At 31.1% G+C, this 17,299-nt stretch overlaps 3 protein-coding genes across 4 annotated transcripts; 1 reads left to right on the top strand and 2 right to left on the bottom strand.

Annotated features, from left to right (window-relative positions):
- Positions 1-18: 18 nt before the first annotated feature.
- On the bottom strand, positions 19-3,068 carry LOC140864423 (WAT1-related protein At1g21890-like). The gene is made up of 7 exons (XM_073268599.1): positions 2,830-3,068; positions 2,617-2,679; positions 1,642-1,758; positions 1,217-1,463; positions 968-1,126; positions 560-711; positions 19-387 (listed from the first exon to the last, which is right to left on the bottom strand). The coding sequence occupies exons 1-7, from the start codon at positions 3,024-3,026 to the stop codon at positions 180-182; spliced, it is 1,143 nt and encodes a 380-aa protein (XP_073124700.1). The 5' UTR covers positions 3,027-3,068; the 3' UTR covers positions 19-179.
- Positions 3,069-11,047: 7,979 nt separating this feature from the next.
- Positions 11,048-13,385, top strand: LOC140863593 (uncharacterized). 2 transcript variants are annotated; one of them, XM_073267127.1, is made up of 4 exons: positions 11,048-11,116; positions 11,373-11,659; positions 12,016-12,105; positions 13,248-13,385. In XM_073267127.1, the coding sequence occupies exons 2-4, from the start codon at positions 11,405-11,407 to the stop codon at positions 13,323-13,325; spliced, it is 423 nt and encodes a 140-aa protein (XP_073123228.1). In that variant the 5' UTR covers positions 11,048-11,116; positions 11,373-11,404; the 3' UTR covers positions 13,326-13,385. The 2 variants fall into 2 exon arrangements, with proteins under 2 accessions (XP_073123228.1, XP_073123227.1); XM_073267126.1 differs by lacking the exon at positions 11,048-11,116 and having other exon boundaries at positions 11,197-11,659.
- Positions 13,386-13,496: 111 nt separating this feature from the next.
- On the bottom strand, positions 13,497-15,977 carry LOC140863592 (transmembrane emp24 domain-containing protein p24delta4-like). Its single transcript, XM_073267125.1, has 4 exons — positions 15,650-15,977; positions 14,423-14,635; positions 14,225-14,301; positions 13,497-13,789 (listed from the first exon to the last, which is right to left on the bottom strand). The coding sequence occupies exons 1-4, from the start codon at positions 15,872-15,874 to the stop codon at positions 13,645-13,647; spliced, it is 660 nt and encodes a 219-aa protein (XP_073123226.1). The 5' UTR covers positions 15,875-15,977; the 3' UTR covers positions 13,497-13,644.
- Between the last annotated feature and the right edge of the window lie 1,322 nt (positions 15,978-17,299).

Below are 17,299 nucleotides of genomic sequence, written 5' to 3'. Positions count from 1 at the left end.
GCATATGCCGATGTCTAATTGTTCTTATCATTCAAAAAACAATAATAACTTGATTCTTCTACATTATAATATACATAAACATCTCAAAAGTGGTATGGTACAACTTGAGAAAGTGACGTGATTATTGAATAAAAATTGTAATATGTTACAAAATATGTCAAAATTATCTTTATTTTTTTTCATGGATCTTGGAGCGAGAAAATCTTTGAATTTGCACCAGTTTCAATATCTTTATCCAGAATCACTGGATTTTTGTTGTCAACACCCGCAGGCAGTTCATGGTCTTTGGCCATATCACTCGTTAATCCCTTGGAAGCTGCATTCTCTTTGCTTTTGCCCCATATCACGGAGTAAAGCCCAAATACTATAACAACTGCTCCAATTAAGCTACATTTTCAAACGAATGAAACCCAAATTTAATCAATCACTTCACTAGCCTTAATTGTCAAAAAACTCGCATTGATTATGGATTTTTTCTTACACTATTTGTTAAGAAAAAAATTAGTAATCATTTATTTTTAAAAGTTGCAAATACTATCTTAATATCGTTTACATTTACCTTCCAAGGTGAACTTGCTCGGACAAAATAATGGCTCCCAAGACAGCGGTGATGATCATGCTCAAAGGGCTAAATGCAGTCACGAACACCGGACCCCTTGCTTTGTTCACTACACTTTGCAGGTAGTATGCGATTCCAGAGCAAACTATGCCCTTTTGTCAACAAAATAAATACTAAATAAGCCCCAATGCAATAGTGTTATCACTCAATCCAGAGACTTCAATTCTTGTCCAAAAATAAGTCCCAATGCAATAATGTTATAAGAAATATTATGGAAATTAATGATATTCAGATAGTGTTTGGGAGAACTTTTAGGAAGCACTTGAAGTTTTGTTAAGAAAAAACTGAGAAGTGTTTTCCAAAAGTTCTCTCAAACACTACCTCGAAGTAAAATAAAAAGAAACTCACCGCATATGTAGCCGCCAGAAGCCTTAAATCAAATCCAATAACCCAAGCACTCCTGTGTGGTTCCATTATTGCACCAACTATTCCACCTTCCACTGTCCCCATTAAACATATCAAAGATGCGAGAGATAGTTCTGCTGGGTATTCTTTCAATGTTTTATTCTGTTAGAAAAAATAAAATTTACATTAAATTTCAAGAAAAAAAATCATAAAATATAGAGTAACATACAAATAATTAAAAAAAAAACTCACTTGCAAAATAAAGAATATAGACCAGCCAATTATGCACGAGAGCACCATAATAGTGCCAGTGATCCAATGCTGATCGGAAGAGACGGCGGCGGCGGCGGCTTTATGGTGGCTCCCGCCGTGAGAGTACCACAAAATGTCGACGATGGGGCCTTTGTAGAGTGTCATTATCATTGCTCCCGCGACTGTCGCCAATGTACCAATCACTTTAGCTAAGCTGTATGTTTTCTTGAGGCTGATTTTCTCCAACCTGAGGAAAAGTACCAAAAACTTTGCCTTATGTGACCAAGATTAATCAATTATTTGAAAAACAACATATAATTAAAGAAATTAACATTAAATGCTTATGATCTGATGATCATTTGAGCATTATGTAACCAAGATTGATATATCAGTTTACATTAAAGTTAATGGTGAGATATATGTACCTGAAGATTACTGCCAGAATGAAAGTGAAGGCAGGAAGAACATTAACAATGGCAGATGCAAATGTAGCAGACGTATACTGCATTCCCATATAATACAAGTTTTGGTCCAGCACGGGCCTATTAATTAATTATTCACAAGGCTTAGTAAAATAATTAATTTAATTATTATAATATTGCAAGTATATAATATATAGTGTAAGAACGATAAACGGAAAATTAATGAATGATACATCGAACTAAGGAATATATTTGAATTAAATTACATGGAACCGGAAGACAAATTAAACAACGAGTCTAATTTGTTTTTCTCTATGTATTTTTTAGAATAAATTATAAATGAAAAAGTATGTGTTTTTTCTTCCTTTTTTCGTTTAGTCGATGAACCCAGTTCAGCCAAGTTACAAAAAAATTACTTTAATTTAATGGCACTCATCAAACGACGTTAAACAGTACTATCTGTCAATAAATTATTAAATTGAAAGTGTCATTAATCTGCGCGTATATATGATTAATAAATTATTTAATAGTGGAAAATAATTGTTTCCACCACCTTGTGGTACATTTTATTTTGGTCTATTACGTGTTCAAAGTTTGTTTGTATTATATCAAATAACTTAAATATATATTTGATTTTTTTTAAAGCTTTTAATCCTATTTTTGGGATTGTTAATGTGGTAATGTTACACTGAAAAATACTAATGTAGTGTTCGAAATGTTGGTGTAGAAAAATTATTGACATAATATCGAAAAATATATACCGACATATTCGATATCACGTTAACAATTGAAAAACTTAAAATGAGACATATTAGAGTGTAAAAATATTTATTTTCCTTAAAACAAATATTATAGGCAAAATTTAATATTGTCTATGCAAGTCATCATGCTTGTTTAATAAATTAAAGAATATATAAAGGTGTACTGTTGTCGCAAGCTACTATTAGATAAAACATATGAGAAGTCGGAGGACATTACTCTAGGAAAGCAAGCACAGCTATCTTCAAGAATATTGATTTTGTCATTCTTGGCCTTGTTTTTCTGCAAAAAATAAAAATAAAAATAACAGCACACTAAATATCATAATCTCAGAGACTCTAAAAACAAATACTTGCTTAAAATTAAACCCAACTAATAAAATATATATAATATCATTATATAACATTCGAAGTAATATATGCACATACATACCTTTCAAAAAAACATGCGAATGGGGCAAAAACTAGGGTGGCAATTGCATGACGATAGACGACCAAGATCCAGTGACTGAATCCACCCTTCAACGCAACGAGGGCGATTATGTACATTCCGGAGTAGCCGAATTGCAGCGAAACCATGGCCAGATAAGGCTTCAACTTGTTGACAAAAGGCGAATTTAGGCAACCCATTATTAATTTCTCTCTTTGTTATTAAATTACTCTTGAACAACAATCCTAATGCATGGAATTCCATGGTTGCATAAATGTGTTGCCCTTTTATACCCACAAAAGCAAATTAAAGCATAAAATACAACTTTAAACTCAACTTTATTTATCCCAAAATATAACGTCATTTGTGAACCTGGAACCCATCACTGTGGGCGTGAATATCATCAACTCTATATATTCTTAATTAGATTCATTTTTCTTTTCTTTTTTGGGAAAAAAAGGATAAATTTCATGCGCACTTTGTTTAAATTAACTCCAAGTTTTTAAATCTATGCCCCCGTGGCCTCTAAATATTAAAGAAGTTGTTTAATTTACTCAATTGGTTTGCGGTAAGCTTCTGTATATTGATCTATAGATTAGGAATTAAATTTGGTAGCGATGTGATCTAAAACTAAACATTTTTTACGTACCCGCAACAGTTTAATTAAACTTGTTTGTTTGTTAAAGTATATATATTATCCATAGATAGCTAGATATATAGTATAAACATTTTTTACGTACCCGCACTAATTAATCTTTTAAATACTTGTACCATTTATTAAGCGATGACATTTTTGAAGATTTCTTCTGGCCCTTTGATATTGTCCACTATTCCAGTTTATTAAAAGAACCACGTTTTAATTATTTACTTAATTACAGAATATTTTAAATATGACTATTATCATTCGAACTTAATAAATAACTAGTGTCTCTTCGCACGTGATGCATGCATATATTGTAAAAAAAAAAAGTGTGTTAAATAATATTTTTGGAATTTGAGAGATTAGAGTTTTGCTATGTTGTCCATCTCCCGTGCTCACCTCCATGCCCACCTATGAGGTGGCAATCATCCATTGGATGAACCATTAGTATATGATTCATCTCATCCATTGGATGATTGCCACCTCATAGGTGGGCATGGAGGTGAGCAACATAGCAAAAATCTGAGAGATTGAGTTTTGCTATGCTGCCCACCTCCATGCCCACCTATGAGGTGGCAATCATCCATTGGATGAACCAATATTTGTATATGATTCATCTCATCCATTGGATGATTGCCACCTCATAGGTGGGCATGAAGGTGGGCACGGGAGGTGGGCAGCATAGCAAAACTGTGAGAGATTATATTAAAATTTTAAACATCAAAAACATTTTTTATGTTATGAGTTGTATGATTATTTAACTTAAAAATTCAGAATACAGGTAAAGATAGAAAGATTTTGTTAGAATATAATTTACTAAAATATATATATATGCATCTTATTGACATTTTTTATAAAATAAATTTTTTTTAATTTGAGAAAAAAAGTATTTTTGGATTATATTTGACATTAAATTTAGTTATTTAGGTGTCTCAAACCTAATAACATAATATAGATACTGAAATTTTGATTTTTATATGAAGTATAAAACAAAATAATTGGTAGAGCCATATATACTATATAGCCCACCCATATTATCAATACCGTACGTGTTGCTAAATTTAGGATCGGGTACCTCCAAATAACTAATATTATCTTGGGTACTACTAGTACTAGCTAGGTAAACAATCGTGCATGGACGTCGTAAGATATTTGTGTGAATGAATATCTTCTGAAACTTCACTTTAGATTTAAATTTTATTTTTACGAAAAAATCTCCCGGATGCTTATGAGATACCAACAAGAGGTTTTCTTCATATCAAAATTTTATATACATATATTGATGCATTAAATGCCAAGAAGTAATAGAGAATCAATTTAAAATATTCTTCATCAACCAAAAATACCGCTAATTAAATACTCTTTAAAAAAAACCATTAAAGAACATGGATCTCCATGATTATACGACGTCCAAAACAAGGGTCTCCATTCCAATATCATTTATTATATTTTTAATCAATTTGATAGCTCCTTTTGTTAATTATGGTAGAGATTTGATTCCCGGAAACTTGGCTCGGATGATATTTTATGTTGTATTATTTGGAAGTTGATTGACCAACAAATCTTGTTAGGGTTTAGTGGTTAAGTGATTGTAACGTAGGGCTCATTGTTTCTACATCGTGGATGATGAGTGGACACTTTTCTCAAAATGGCATACATAATATTCAAGTTTTGTTCTTAGAATCTCGACTTTGAATTAATTAGTGCTTGAAATTAAGATGGCCACTATATCATTACACAAAAAAAAATTTCTGTTAGACGGTTTCACGAATCAATTCTTTGAGACATGTTTCCTATTTGGATTAATCTGTTTCACGGATCAATTTTATGAGATAAATATCTTATTTGGATAAACCATTAAAAAATATTATTTTTTATGTCAAAAGTATTATTTTATATGTTTCTAATGCAAAAATTAGATAGATTGATCTATCTCACAGATATTCGTCTCACAATTCATATCATTAATGATGTAAATATGGTGATTTGGGCAGCAATTATCCATAATTGTACATTCTTGAAATATGGTGTTTATCTACTATCTTATCTCGATACAAAATATTTCAATTGCATTACTATCATTAATTTATTGTAACATTTGATACGTAATTACAAACATCCATTTCTAACCCTAATGATAAACCTTAATTATGTTTTTGGATCAGTAGAATTAAACAAGATTTAGAGGGATTTGGAATTGAAAATACTGTTTTAGTGTTTGGCAAGATTAGCTTTCAACATTGGTATTTGATGGGATTTTATAAGATTTCACTCAGTTAAGTGAAATCTTGACAAAATCGATCGAATTTCACCGGATTTGAGTTTATAAAACAATAAAAATATTTTTAATAATAAATTTATATGCTTTGATTATAAATTTTAAGTTTTTCTTATAATTTTTTACAAAATATCATTTATCCAAAATTTATAAATCAAATTCTAAAATATATTTTAACTTTTTTTCAAACACTAAAATAGAATTTTAATTTCATGGATTTAAAATATAATTCCAGTTTCAATTCTAAATTTTATTTTTTAGAGATTCAAACACACGGTCGTGTGGTTTTTTAATATCTATATATATATATATATAAATATCTATATATATATATATATATATATATATATATATATATATAATTGCGAGTTTGTGACACGTGGATAGTTGTTAAGAGTCAATATTGATGATCAATTTCGTTATATTTGGATAGTATATATAACTATATAGGATCGAAATTATCCTTTTCTTGACACGTGCATGGATAGTTGTTGGGAGTCAATATTGATGATCCACATTCAAAAAAGGATAATTTAGATCCTATATAGTTATATATACTATCCAAATATAACGAAATTTTAATTTTCTTGTTAAGTGTATTGAGAATAAAGATTGAAAAAAAAAATGAAACATGAATTGCCGGTCTCGTTGATTGACAAACTTTTTTTTTTTAGCATAAAAATAAGATTTCATTCAACATGTCAAGTTGTCAACATATCATGAGTTACAAACTTCCTTAAACACAAAGGAACATCATCCATAAAACCAAAATCACAAGCGGTTGATAAACATATATGTGCCAACCCATGAGCCACGGTGTTAGCAGATCTAGGACAATGAAGAATTTCAGCACATTCAACTTCATAAGGTGCATCGAACTATCGAAGGGAACATCTTATAGTATTAATATAAAATATTTTAATTTTGCGTCTGATCGATTACTCTGGTCACTGAATCATGTGAATTTTTATTGAAGTTTAAATTCCCTTGACCATTGTCCGTCGTAATAATTAATTAGGAGGAAAAATAAACTAGATTGTTATCCTTGTTTTTTTATTGTCTAATTTTTCAAAGTTGTGTTTTAGTTATATAATTTTGTATTTTATTGATGATTTCATTTTACTAAAATTCTGATGTGATATAAAAAAAAAGTTATTTGCACCAAACACCCCTGTGAAATATTGAAAAATCACACTTTATCCCTGTGAAATTTTAATAGGCATCTTCAACCCTAACCTTTTAAAAAATTAGCACACTCGCCCTTCAGATGAGTGATTGTTGCGCACGCGCCCCTCATGCGACTGGACAAAGATTTTGATATTTTTTTTGCACCAAATACCCCTGTGAAATATTAAAAATGCATATTTGACCCCTGTGAAAATAATTTTTAAATCTATTCAACTCATAATACACAATTTTTATTAAAATCTAATTATAAAATATTTAGCAAACACTTTTCGTTTTATTAATTTTATTTTTAATTTTAATTTTAATTTTAAATTTATTATGATTATATATTTATTTTTTAAATAATATTATTATTTTATTTTTTTATCAATATTTTATTAAAATTTCTTCTTGTTTCCAACTTTTCAATTAAAAATGCATTCATAAACGAGATTTAAATACCTAAAAGTATCAAAATATTAAATCAAAATGATAATTTCATGCATATTACTTTTCAATTTAGGATTATAGATTTTTGAATCAAAATCTAAATTTTTTAAAATGCATTGCAGAATTTGCATTAAATAATAATACACAATATTTATTAAGATCTAATTATAAAAATTTTTTAAAACATTTTTAATTTTATTTATTTTTAATTTTTAATTTAAATTTATAATTTTTAAATAATTTATTTCTAAAAAAATTATTATTTTATCTCGTTATCATTATTTTATCAAATCACTTCGTGTTTTCAATTTTTTCATTAAACATGATTCATAAATAAGGATTTAAATATCTAAAAATACAAATATTGAACCAAATGATAAGTTCATGAATGTTACCTTTTCGATTTATAATTATATAAGCATGTTATTTTTTTATTATTTATTACAAATTGTGCAATGCATATTCTCGAAAAATTTAAATTTTGGTTCAATAATATATAGTTCTAAATCGAAAAAGCAATATGTTTAAACTTATCGGTTTAGTTCAATATTTTGGTACTTGAAATTATTTAAATAATTGTTTATGAATGCATGTTTAATGAAAAAGTTGATAACAAGAGGAAAGTTTAATAAAATAATGATAAGAAGATAAAATAATAATATTTTTTAAAAAATAATTATATAATCATAATAAAATTAAAATTAAAAATAAAATTAATAAAACAAAAAGTGTTTGCTAAATTTTTTATAATTAGATTTTAATAAAAATTGTGTATTATGGGTTGAATAGATTTAAAAATTATTTTCACAAGGGTCAAATATGCATTTTTTTATATTTCACAGGGGTATTTGGTGCAAAAAAAAATATCAAAATCTTTGCCCAGTCGCATGAGGGGCGCGTGCGCAACAATCACTCATCTGAAGGGGCGAGTGTGCTAATTTTTTAAAAGGCTAGGGTTGAAGATGCCTATTAAAATTTCACAGGGAAAAAGTGTGTATTTTCAATATTTCACAGGGATGTTTGGTGCAAATAACTCTATCAAAAAATACAAACACGGCTAGAAATCATGCACATGAGATATACGCAATCAAATGGAAAAGGAAATGGGTGCTTTTCGTAATAAGATTCCAATGCCGAATTTTGGTGGGATTCCCACTTCACACATGGGGAAGAAGCATATTATTATGTACTTTTTTTTTCATATCATGACTTTTTGCAATTTTAATTCATTATATTATAAATTTTTAAGGAAATGTACTTTAAATCCCTAGACTCAAATTCAAGTTTGTGAACAGTCTTTGTCAGAAAAGAAAAGTGTTTATAATCCCCGATCCACACAAATTTTTTTTGCACTATTTGGACTTGTTTTCCTCGAATAAAAGTTGATACAAAACATTGAAAATATGTTATAATTACATGATATTTGAGTATCAATTGTTTCAAATTTGGTATTAATGTATGCTTTTTGAGTACTCAAACATGCAATTAATCAAGTATTGATATTAATGACACGTTTGTCTTCTTTGGATGAAAATTGGTACAAAACATTGAAAATATGATATTGGTATATAATATTTGAATATCAAATGTGTTACATCTGATACAAATATATGTTTTTTGAGTACTTAAACATATGTTCCAAGTATTGATGTTAATAAAGATGTCCAGATTTTATACTCAAAATCTTTGATTTTGTACCAGATCTAAACCACTCAGTGCTCGAATATCATATAGTAGTACAATATTTTTGATGTTTTGTACCAAATTTCACCCGCAAAATACATGTGGGCCCAGAGAGTGCATAAATATTTTTGTGTAAATTAGGGACTTATATTTTTTCTGACAGGGACTAAAACAAATTTAATTTTAAGTTTAGGAAATATTTAAAGTAAATTTACCCTTTCAAATTTAGCCATCCATTTTTTTTTAATTATTTTTTGCACATTTATAAATTTTTGACGTGACGTTGATGTAGTAGCATGTGGTACTATAATTGTACAAACATGACGTTAGTACTCTTTATGAAAAATGAATGAAATTGCAAAAAAAATTGTTAGATAAATTTTCATTATTTTCAAATTTATTATTTTTATAGGAAATTTTTATGCAAAAATTCAAAAACGTAAATAAAGATAAATAAATATTTGAATAGTTTTAAAGATTTATAAAATTAGATATGATTTTATTATTATTATTATTATTATTATTATTATTATTATTATTATTATTATTATTATTATTATTATTATTTATTTATTTTTATTTTTTTTTGCAGATGTTATGATATGATAGTTACGGACAAACTGCAAGTTTTCAAATTAGGCACCTACCATGGAATCTAGTGCATATTAACATTTAACAAGACAACAATGTTTAGTGTCTATCACACAATTTTAAGATTGAATTCTGCCTACTCACCTGAGTATATTATATCATATATATTATTTCTCTCCAATAATTCATATTTATTTATATGTGGATATTATGATTTTTCAATGAATCCCATATATGAAAATAAATGGATACAATTATATACGAACATAATTGAATAATATCAAAACACAAGAAATCAGCTAGCTAGTACTAAACATTTCTATCCAATATTTCAATTTTATCGTTTAATATAACCTCTTACCCGTATTTTTTATTTATACTTTTTGCTCATATTTCTATAGTCATGCAAATCATAAACCAACACGACATCCACGATAATATTCTTTTTGATACGTTATTATTTTAAGTAAATTTCAAATAAAAGTATATTTTCCCATAAGTCGGATCGAAAAAGAAATATATCTTACAAAATTAACGACGTCAGGTTGGTACTAGAGTTTTTTTGTATTCATAAAACATGCATGATTCACTTGACGTGAAACAATTATAGATATTTTAATGAGACAATTTGGGTCAGTTGGATACAAAAACCATTGTCTTAAAAAATCAATTTAATAAGTTTAAATTTTTAAAGTGTTTTTATTATTAAAAAAACGGTTTTAACGTTTGGATAAATTTTGAAAAAATTATTTTTTTAAATTAAAACAGAAACAGAAGTAAAAAAAAACACTTAGTTTGACTTAAATAAGTGTTTTTTTAAAAAACTGTTGTTGTAATCAAACACCGTTGTTGTAACCAAACACCTAAGTATTTAAGAAAATATTTTTTTAAAAAAATAAGTGATTTTCTTTGATTGACATCGGTAATCAAACACACTCAAAGTTGTGTATAATACGTCACAACCCTTTTGTTCTCACAATCAGTGTCCTCAAGTAAAATTATGCATGTGGAATTAGAATCGTGTTCCATATGAATGGAAACCCACTCGGACTCAATATTATCCAACACAAACCTTACTTTTTTTCAACTTTAAAGTGAAATTATAGAGAATATTTACATTCATCATCCATTTTAGTAATAGATCAAAATATCTTTCGCATACCTCAGCTTACTTTCTCTATGTCAAATCAAATACTTACATTACTTGTCCCTTTTTTAATAAATATTTTTTTAAAAAAATACAATACGTGATTTCCACTCATATACATTATTTATACTTTTTGAGATAGTTTATAATACACATGCGCATACGTGAGTTTGATTTATTATTTTAAAAAATTGAATTAATCATTTATATTTCTATAGATTAATAACACGGATGCCATTCTTATTTAAAAAAAAAAAACTGACACCAATTATTTATTCTTTATATGATCGAATACTCACTCCAAATTAATGTACAACATTCCAAAATTTAAAGAGTAAGTTATATTTTTTTATCTGCTCAACAGGTCGATTAACCGATACTTACATCTCGTCTAAAATATAAACCATAAATTTGAAACGAAATAACGAGTTCGATTCATCTTCGGTTCCGTTAGCGGGCGTTAGGACAAGGGGGAAGAAAAACCAATGTTGTTTAGCCATGGCCTTGAATAAGACTTAACGACTCTTCCCTCTAAGATAAAGTCGCATTTTCAGTCTTTCTATCGGTTTCTTGACCCGATTTTGGAACAGGAAGCATCAAGCAGAGGGGACCTGAAACGAAAATGGCGAGTTGGATTCCGATTGGAAATGTGGCTGCCAGACCATTACTCTGCAAGAATTCGAGATTTGGATTTAGTCCCACCATCCTTAATGCCCAGAAGGCGTTATTCACTGCATCAGGTTTGTCTGCTTCGGAGCCTAGAAAGCTCATACTTTACTCGAAGCCCGGATGCTGTTTGTGCGATGGCCTCAAAGAAAAACTCGATGCTGCATTCTGTCTTTCTGGGCCACATTCTATCAATAATGTCCAGCTGCAGGTTCGAAATTCATATCCTAATAATCTCTTTTCACTCTGTTTTAAGTCCGTGGATGCATTTAATTCTAAATTGAAGGATTTTGAATCCTTATTTTGAAACAAAAGGCAGTTTCTTGGAAATTGAATAGATGAAAATATAAAGGATGATGAGCAGGGGAAACATTTTCATGCAATCGCCCCATTAAAAGATTCTAAATTTATTTCGGTTGCAACTTTAGAACACAAAATTGCTCCCGTTCAACTAGGCTGATATGTCCGCCTCTGCCTCTATATAGTTAGCATTTAAAATGTATTGCTTTTGAAAAGATTTTCAAGTTCAAAGTCCATTCATACGAAAAACGGATTTGTGCTTTGCAGATAAGGGATATCACGAGTAATCCCGAGTGGGAGAAACTTTACCAGTATGAGATACCTGTGTTGGCCAGGGTCCGAGAAGATGGCACCGAGGTTTGCGATTTTAATTTATCAATGTCAATTGATTCTTGGAGAAATGGTGCATAGCTTTCTTCGCATCTTTTTATTGAAGTGATGCGATTTTACATGTTCATACGTTGAATAAATATCCCCACTTGTTAAATGTTAGACATATACAAACACCATAGCTAGCAAGAATGAGCGTAAAGTAGGAATAGACATCAGTACATACTATTCATATGGTCTGAGAGGTAACCTTGATGGAGTGGAGTGGTAGCTTAATGTTGAGTAATAAACAAGAAAACAAATCAATTACAATCTACCAATCTGACTTTGATCACACGAGTAGCAACAGCAACAATCAATAAGCCAACAACACAGCACAAACTTCAATCAAGAACACAATACAATTACGTGGTTCGATCCCTTAGAGAGATCAGACTACATCCACGGGAAACCAGCCACCACTTTATTAACAAAGCTTCAATGATGATCCGATTACAATCAAAGCCAAGAAAGAAGAATTACAGATTACAGCTCAAGTTTCTATCCTTGAGTTATATCCAATCTCATGCAACTCTAGAACTTCTTCTATCTTCTTTATTTCACCAGATCACTTCTCTTCCCAGTGTTCTTCGAGCTTCAGATTTTGAGCTCACTTCTCTCTGCTATCTGGAATCTCTCAGTTTCAGTTGTGTCGACCTCCAACTGATCCCGTAAGCTGTTATTTGTTTCTCCTCAACCGTTTTAACCAACTGGCAACTGACTACCGAGCTGGACTTTGTGCATTGAGTTTTCAAGTCCAATAGCATGACAGAGGCCCAATCAAATACTAAGCCCAAGGTGCTTAGCCCAAACATTGATAGACACACTGCTTTACACTTAATATGAATCCTCGTATATGAATCAATTAGACGAAATCTGTGTTTTCGAATTTCGGAATTTGTGAATATATGCATGAATTTTCCTCGAGTTAGATTCCTCGAAGTCGATAATAACATTTTAGATTTTATAAAAATCTAGTTCCTCCGCTGTTTCCGCCCAATCTCGGAGATGAAATGTTAGATATTTTCGCACAAGTTGTGAGAATTAGTTGTATTCGTTTTGTTTAATGAATCTTGTTTATAAGATTGTTTTCCAAATTTGAAAATCTCAGACTCCGACATCTATTGCAGGAGGTGCTTCCAAGATTATCGCCTCGCCTTGGAGTCGAACTTGTTCAAAAAAAGATAGCCGCTGCATTTAGTTCATAGATGATTCAAGATGGGCAGTTACCTTGTGTGCACACTTGATCACCAAAACGTATATTATTTACTATTTAGACATCAAATCTTATTTTGGAATATCTCCGTTGCTGAAATCATCAAATATGTTTTGCTGGTGAAATTACAATTCTTTCCATAAAAAATTTCAGATTGTACATTTTTTTTACCACATTCGGACCACAAGTTAATCCCATAGGCCAAAAAAATTATTCTCCAAAAATTGTTAAGCGATTCAGAGTACATCTCTATAAGGAGGCAAAAAAAAAAGAAAAAAAGAAAAAGGAAAAAGAGACTAATTTTGTTGTCTCTAAATAAGCTTTTTCTTCTGGAAGTAGCGCCTCAGATACCACAATTGGAATATGGCAGCAACAATGCACACACCAAATGCCACAATGCTATACCACACAACTCTAGCATTTGTTTTCTCGCTCACTTCCCTCATAGCTACTTCCCTGCAAAAAATAAATATAAATAAATAAATTGGTCTAACATAACACGAGAACAATATATATATATATTTTTTTAATCTAGAACAAGTCATAAATCTGTCAAATAATACTTCTTACATGTAGACCATAGTTTCATTCCATCAAAATAGTTATTAACAAATAAACCGTTGCCCCTAGGTCGCAGAAAATAATCAATCCATTGAAATTAGCTTTGATTTTTAAATAAGCAGCATCTTTATCATTGTAATGAAATTCATCGTTGCCACGAAAAAAATACCGAACCATCGGAGAAGAGATAGACTAGAAAGTTAGTAAATACCTTCATTATGAGAAGAAGAAAAATAAGGTAGTTTCGAAACAAAAAACTTGCAAGAAAAAGACGCACAAACTTGGCTGCATAGCAGGGAAGGTAAAATGGGGTGTGACCTTGGAATTTACCTAGAAATCAGGTAATTTAAATTCTCATGAATTGCTTGCACAATTCCTTCAAGCTTTGTCAACTCAAGCTCGAGACCCTACAAGCAAATTGAATTGACATCCCATGATTAAACAACAAGATAACTACAAAATTTTAAGCAACAGAGGGAACGAAGAGAGAGAGTCGATTATCATCAGATGAAAAGTGCATGCACTTGCCTCGATTTTTTCTTTCCTTGCTACTGAATCCCAATCTTTTGCAGCAATCCCAGTTTTCCAGTCGATACCAACCGTCACAATTTTGCCTCCATGGTGATCACCATCCACAGTGAAGCAGGCCATGTAGCTACCAGTTTCAGACGCTGTAAATGCGAACTGTCCATTGGAAACTTTTTCCTGGTGATAAAGCTCGGATCCATATGGCGAAGTAACCTAATAAAGATAATACGTCTAAATGAGCTTCCATTTTTAAATCTATAAAGTGGTGAAAGCATAACAATCAAAAGAGCAAAAAACAGAGTTGAAGAATCCAGAACTCTTGAAATGATAAGCATTTTGTTGGTTTCATATGTTCAGTAAAAGACAATCAGATTCGATACTTGGTCGTGATTGTGATAAATTCTGATTTCAAGATCGCCATAAACATTTGTATGAGAATATTACTAAGATTTGTGCTTGTCATAAAGGGTATTTCACCTCCTACATACAAGGAAAGGAGTCGCTTTTCTAACATTATTGTTAGACTTCGAATTGAATTGAACAAGAATTAGAAATTCAGAATTATAAATTCAACGCTGCCAATTAGCTCATTGAGAAGAGAAAGATAAACCAACAAAACAAACAAATTGGGACAATATAGCCAAGACCATGAATTGGGCAGGTGCTTGTAACACACATTCTCGTACATGATCAAGCAGTGGTGGATCATGAATTTTGGGGACTTGGTCCCATTTTTTAGCATCATTAACATACATTTTAGAAAAAAAAAAAAGAACTTGATGATATATGAATGCAAATTTTATAAGCTAGCTCAGCTGCTGGCTCCTGTGATTAAGTTCGTGAATATACACGACTTTAGAACAGATGGCAACGTTATGAGAACATCTTCAAACTAGTTATAGCTCATGCGATCGAGGGTCTAAATCAACGCAGCTTCTGATGAAAAACTGAGACAATAACACATTTACCAAGAATCCAAGATGCGTATATGATTCAGCAAACCAATGGTTAAATGTAGACAAAAGAAGTCAACTTTATATTCATACAACCTCGGATTTGTGCTGATCCCATCAACTAGGACAAGAGACAGATGATTCGTACTTATATCAGTTAGTTGCTCGAATTTGCCCAAAAGTATCAAATAAACAACTTGATTTTCTGGATCGAAAGCTTTTGCTGGGTCGGAGCAAGTTTATCAATCAACTAAATCGAAATTTGAAGCCTAACCTTAACCGATACGGTGGGTGCTGCGGCAGTATTATTCAAATCATCTTGTTCGCCGAAGAAAGAACTGTAATCACCCAGAACGACAACGTTGTTGTGCAATTCCTCCGACACGCACTTAGTCCCCGAGCTCGGCAAGTTCAGCCATAACCCACGCGCCGCCGGGATCATCACCACCAGCAATATCGCCGCCTCCACCAACTTCATTTTGTACTTATTTAAATACATATGCTGAAATTACACGTAAAATGCCACTGTTCTTGGTTGGATGTTTGATGGATTCGACGGGTTCGCGAGAGTGGAATGCACGCGCTTTGTAGCTAGATGTCAGGTTTGACCAAAGTGGTGGGGAGGCGCGTGGGGTTTTACAAGTGAGGATTCTTGGCGCGACGAGTTTTGCAGTTCCTTTGAACCAATCAAAAGTCGCCATGTCATTGGCTGGAGATCCCAATTCGGACAAGGCCAAGCGACAGCTTGCAACTTCTTTTGGGCTCTTCCCCCAGAAGCCCAGATTATGAATTGGCTCGTTTCAAATTATGCAATTTGGGTCCAAAATTCTCTCCACTACTCTTTGAATTTTGTGGTGGCCCGTATCAATTAGAATGTATTAGACAAAAATGCAAAAGATGCTTTTGTTTTCTTAATTGAGAGAGAAGCACATGAAAGGTTCTTTAAAAGTAGATCCCATCTGATTTGACTTTAAACTAGTAAGACTTAATTTTAGGTCGAATTTTAAGTGACAAAACATTATGTCATCCACGCACACACAAATTTGATATATATACATGTGTTTTGAACCAAAAGATACCTAAAAAATAACATTTTCAGATTCTCGTCTCATAATTAACTAGACTAAAGTGTGTTAAATTCATCTCGTTCACGGAGTTAATTTTGTCGTAAACATGGAATTCGGGCCTCCTGCACGTATGGTTTCCTGAATGAGTTTTCATGGTCCAACAACCTCCAAGATTCAATGTTTCTTTCTTCCTTCCCAACCTCATCTTAATTTTTATCCTAAAACAAATGGAACATTTATGAAACCATGTACACTTATTTGCCCTTTTTTACCTAACAAGCATAGTCCACGCACCATTAGCTGGATTGCCCTACTAATGACAGTACAATGTCCTTTGCGCAAATCGATGCTAGCTAGCTGGGGTACGTACGGAAGGTCCTCCCCACGAGTTCACACGTAAATATTATAAAAATATATATTCTTTAACCTAATACAAATCCAACTTTAGATCGTGCATTTCATTGGATTTTTACTTGATCATTTGTATAAATTATAAACGTAAAGAGTAAGTCTCTAAGAGATGATATCAGAAGTTGTATCTTTCATCTGCGAGACATGTTGATCTTATTCATATCTAAAGTGAATAATAATATGTTTGACATATACAGTACAATTTTTCATGTGTTAGATCGGATAAAATATGCTTCATAAATTTGACTCACAGGATCTCATGACATTTTTTGTGAAATGTAAACATGGTGAAGGGTTGGTGTAGGATACACAGAGAATATTTCTTCGCTTATTTCAATACTATTAGATCATGTGAGTCGAGTCTCTCATATTTTTATGAAAGTTGACATATATGTTATGATCTAAGTACTAATATTTGAGTACATCATATAGGAAGAAATTCTCTA

This window comes from Henckelia pumila, chromosome 4 (genome assembly GCF_033568475.1).
Source record: "Henckelia pumila isolate YLH828 chromosome 4, ASM3356847v2, whole genome shotgun sequence".
Taxonomy (NCBI): domain Eukaryota; kingdom Viridiplantae; phylum Streptophyta; class Magnoliopsida; order Lamiales; family Gesneriaceae; genus Henckelia; species Henckelia pumila.
This window is presented reverse-complemented; position numbering and strand designations above follow the sequence as displayed.

Excerpts from the sequence above, each read along its gene's own strand:
- LOC140864423 (XM_073268599.1), bottom strand. The coding sequence starts at position 3,026 with ATGGGTTGCCTAAATTCGCCTTTTGTCAACAAGTTGAAGCCTTATCTG. Across the intron at positions 2,680-2,829 it reads TTCGCATGTTTTTTTGAAAG|AAAAACAAGGCCAAGAATGA; the intron begins GTATGTATGTGC and ends TATTTTTTGCAG. Across the intron at positions 712-967 it reads TTCTGGCGGCTACATATGCG|GGCATAGTTTGCTCTGGAAT; the intron begins GTGAGTTTCTTT and ends TGTTGACAAAAG.
- LOC140863592 (XM_073267125.1), bottom strand. The coding sequence starts at position 15,874 with ATGTATTTAAATAAGTACAAAATGAAGTTGGTGGAGGCGGCGATATTG. Across the intron at positions 14,636-15,649 it reads CACCCACCGTATCGGTTAAG|GTTACTTCGCCATATGGATC; the intron begins GTTAGGCTTCAA and ends TATCTTTATTAG. Across the intron at positions 14,302-14,422 it reads CAAGGAAAGAAAAAATCGAG|GGTCTCGAGCTTGAGTTGAC; the intron begins GCAAGTGCATGC and ends ATTTGCTTGTAG.
- LOC140863593 (XM_073267127.1), top strand. The coding sequence starts at position 11,405 with ATGGCGAGTTGGATTCCGATTGGAAATGTGGCTGCCAGACCATTACTC. Across the intron at positions 11,660-12,015 it reads TCAATAATGTCCAGCTGCAG|ATAAGGGATATCACGAGTAA; the intron begins GTTCGAAATTCA and ends TGTGCTTTGCAG. Across the intron at positions 12,106-13,247 it reads TCCGAGAAGATGGCACCGAG|GAGGTGCTTCCAAGATTATC; the intron begins GTTTGCGATTTT and ends CATCTATTGCAG.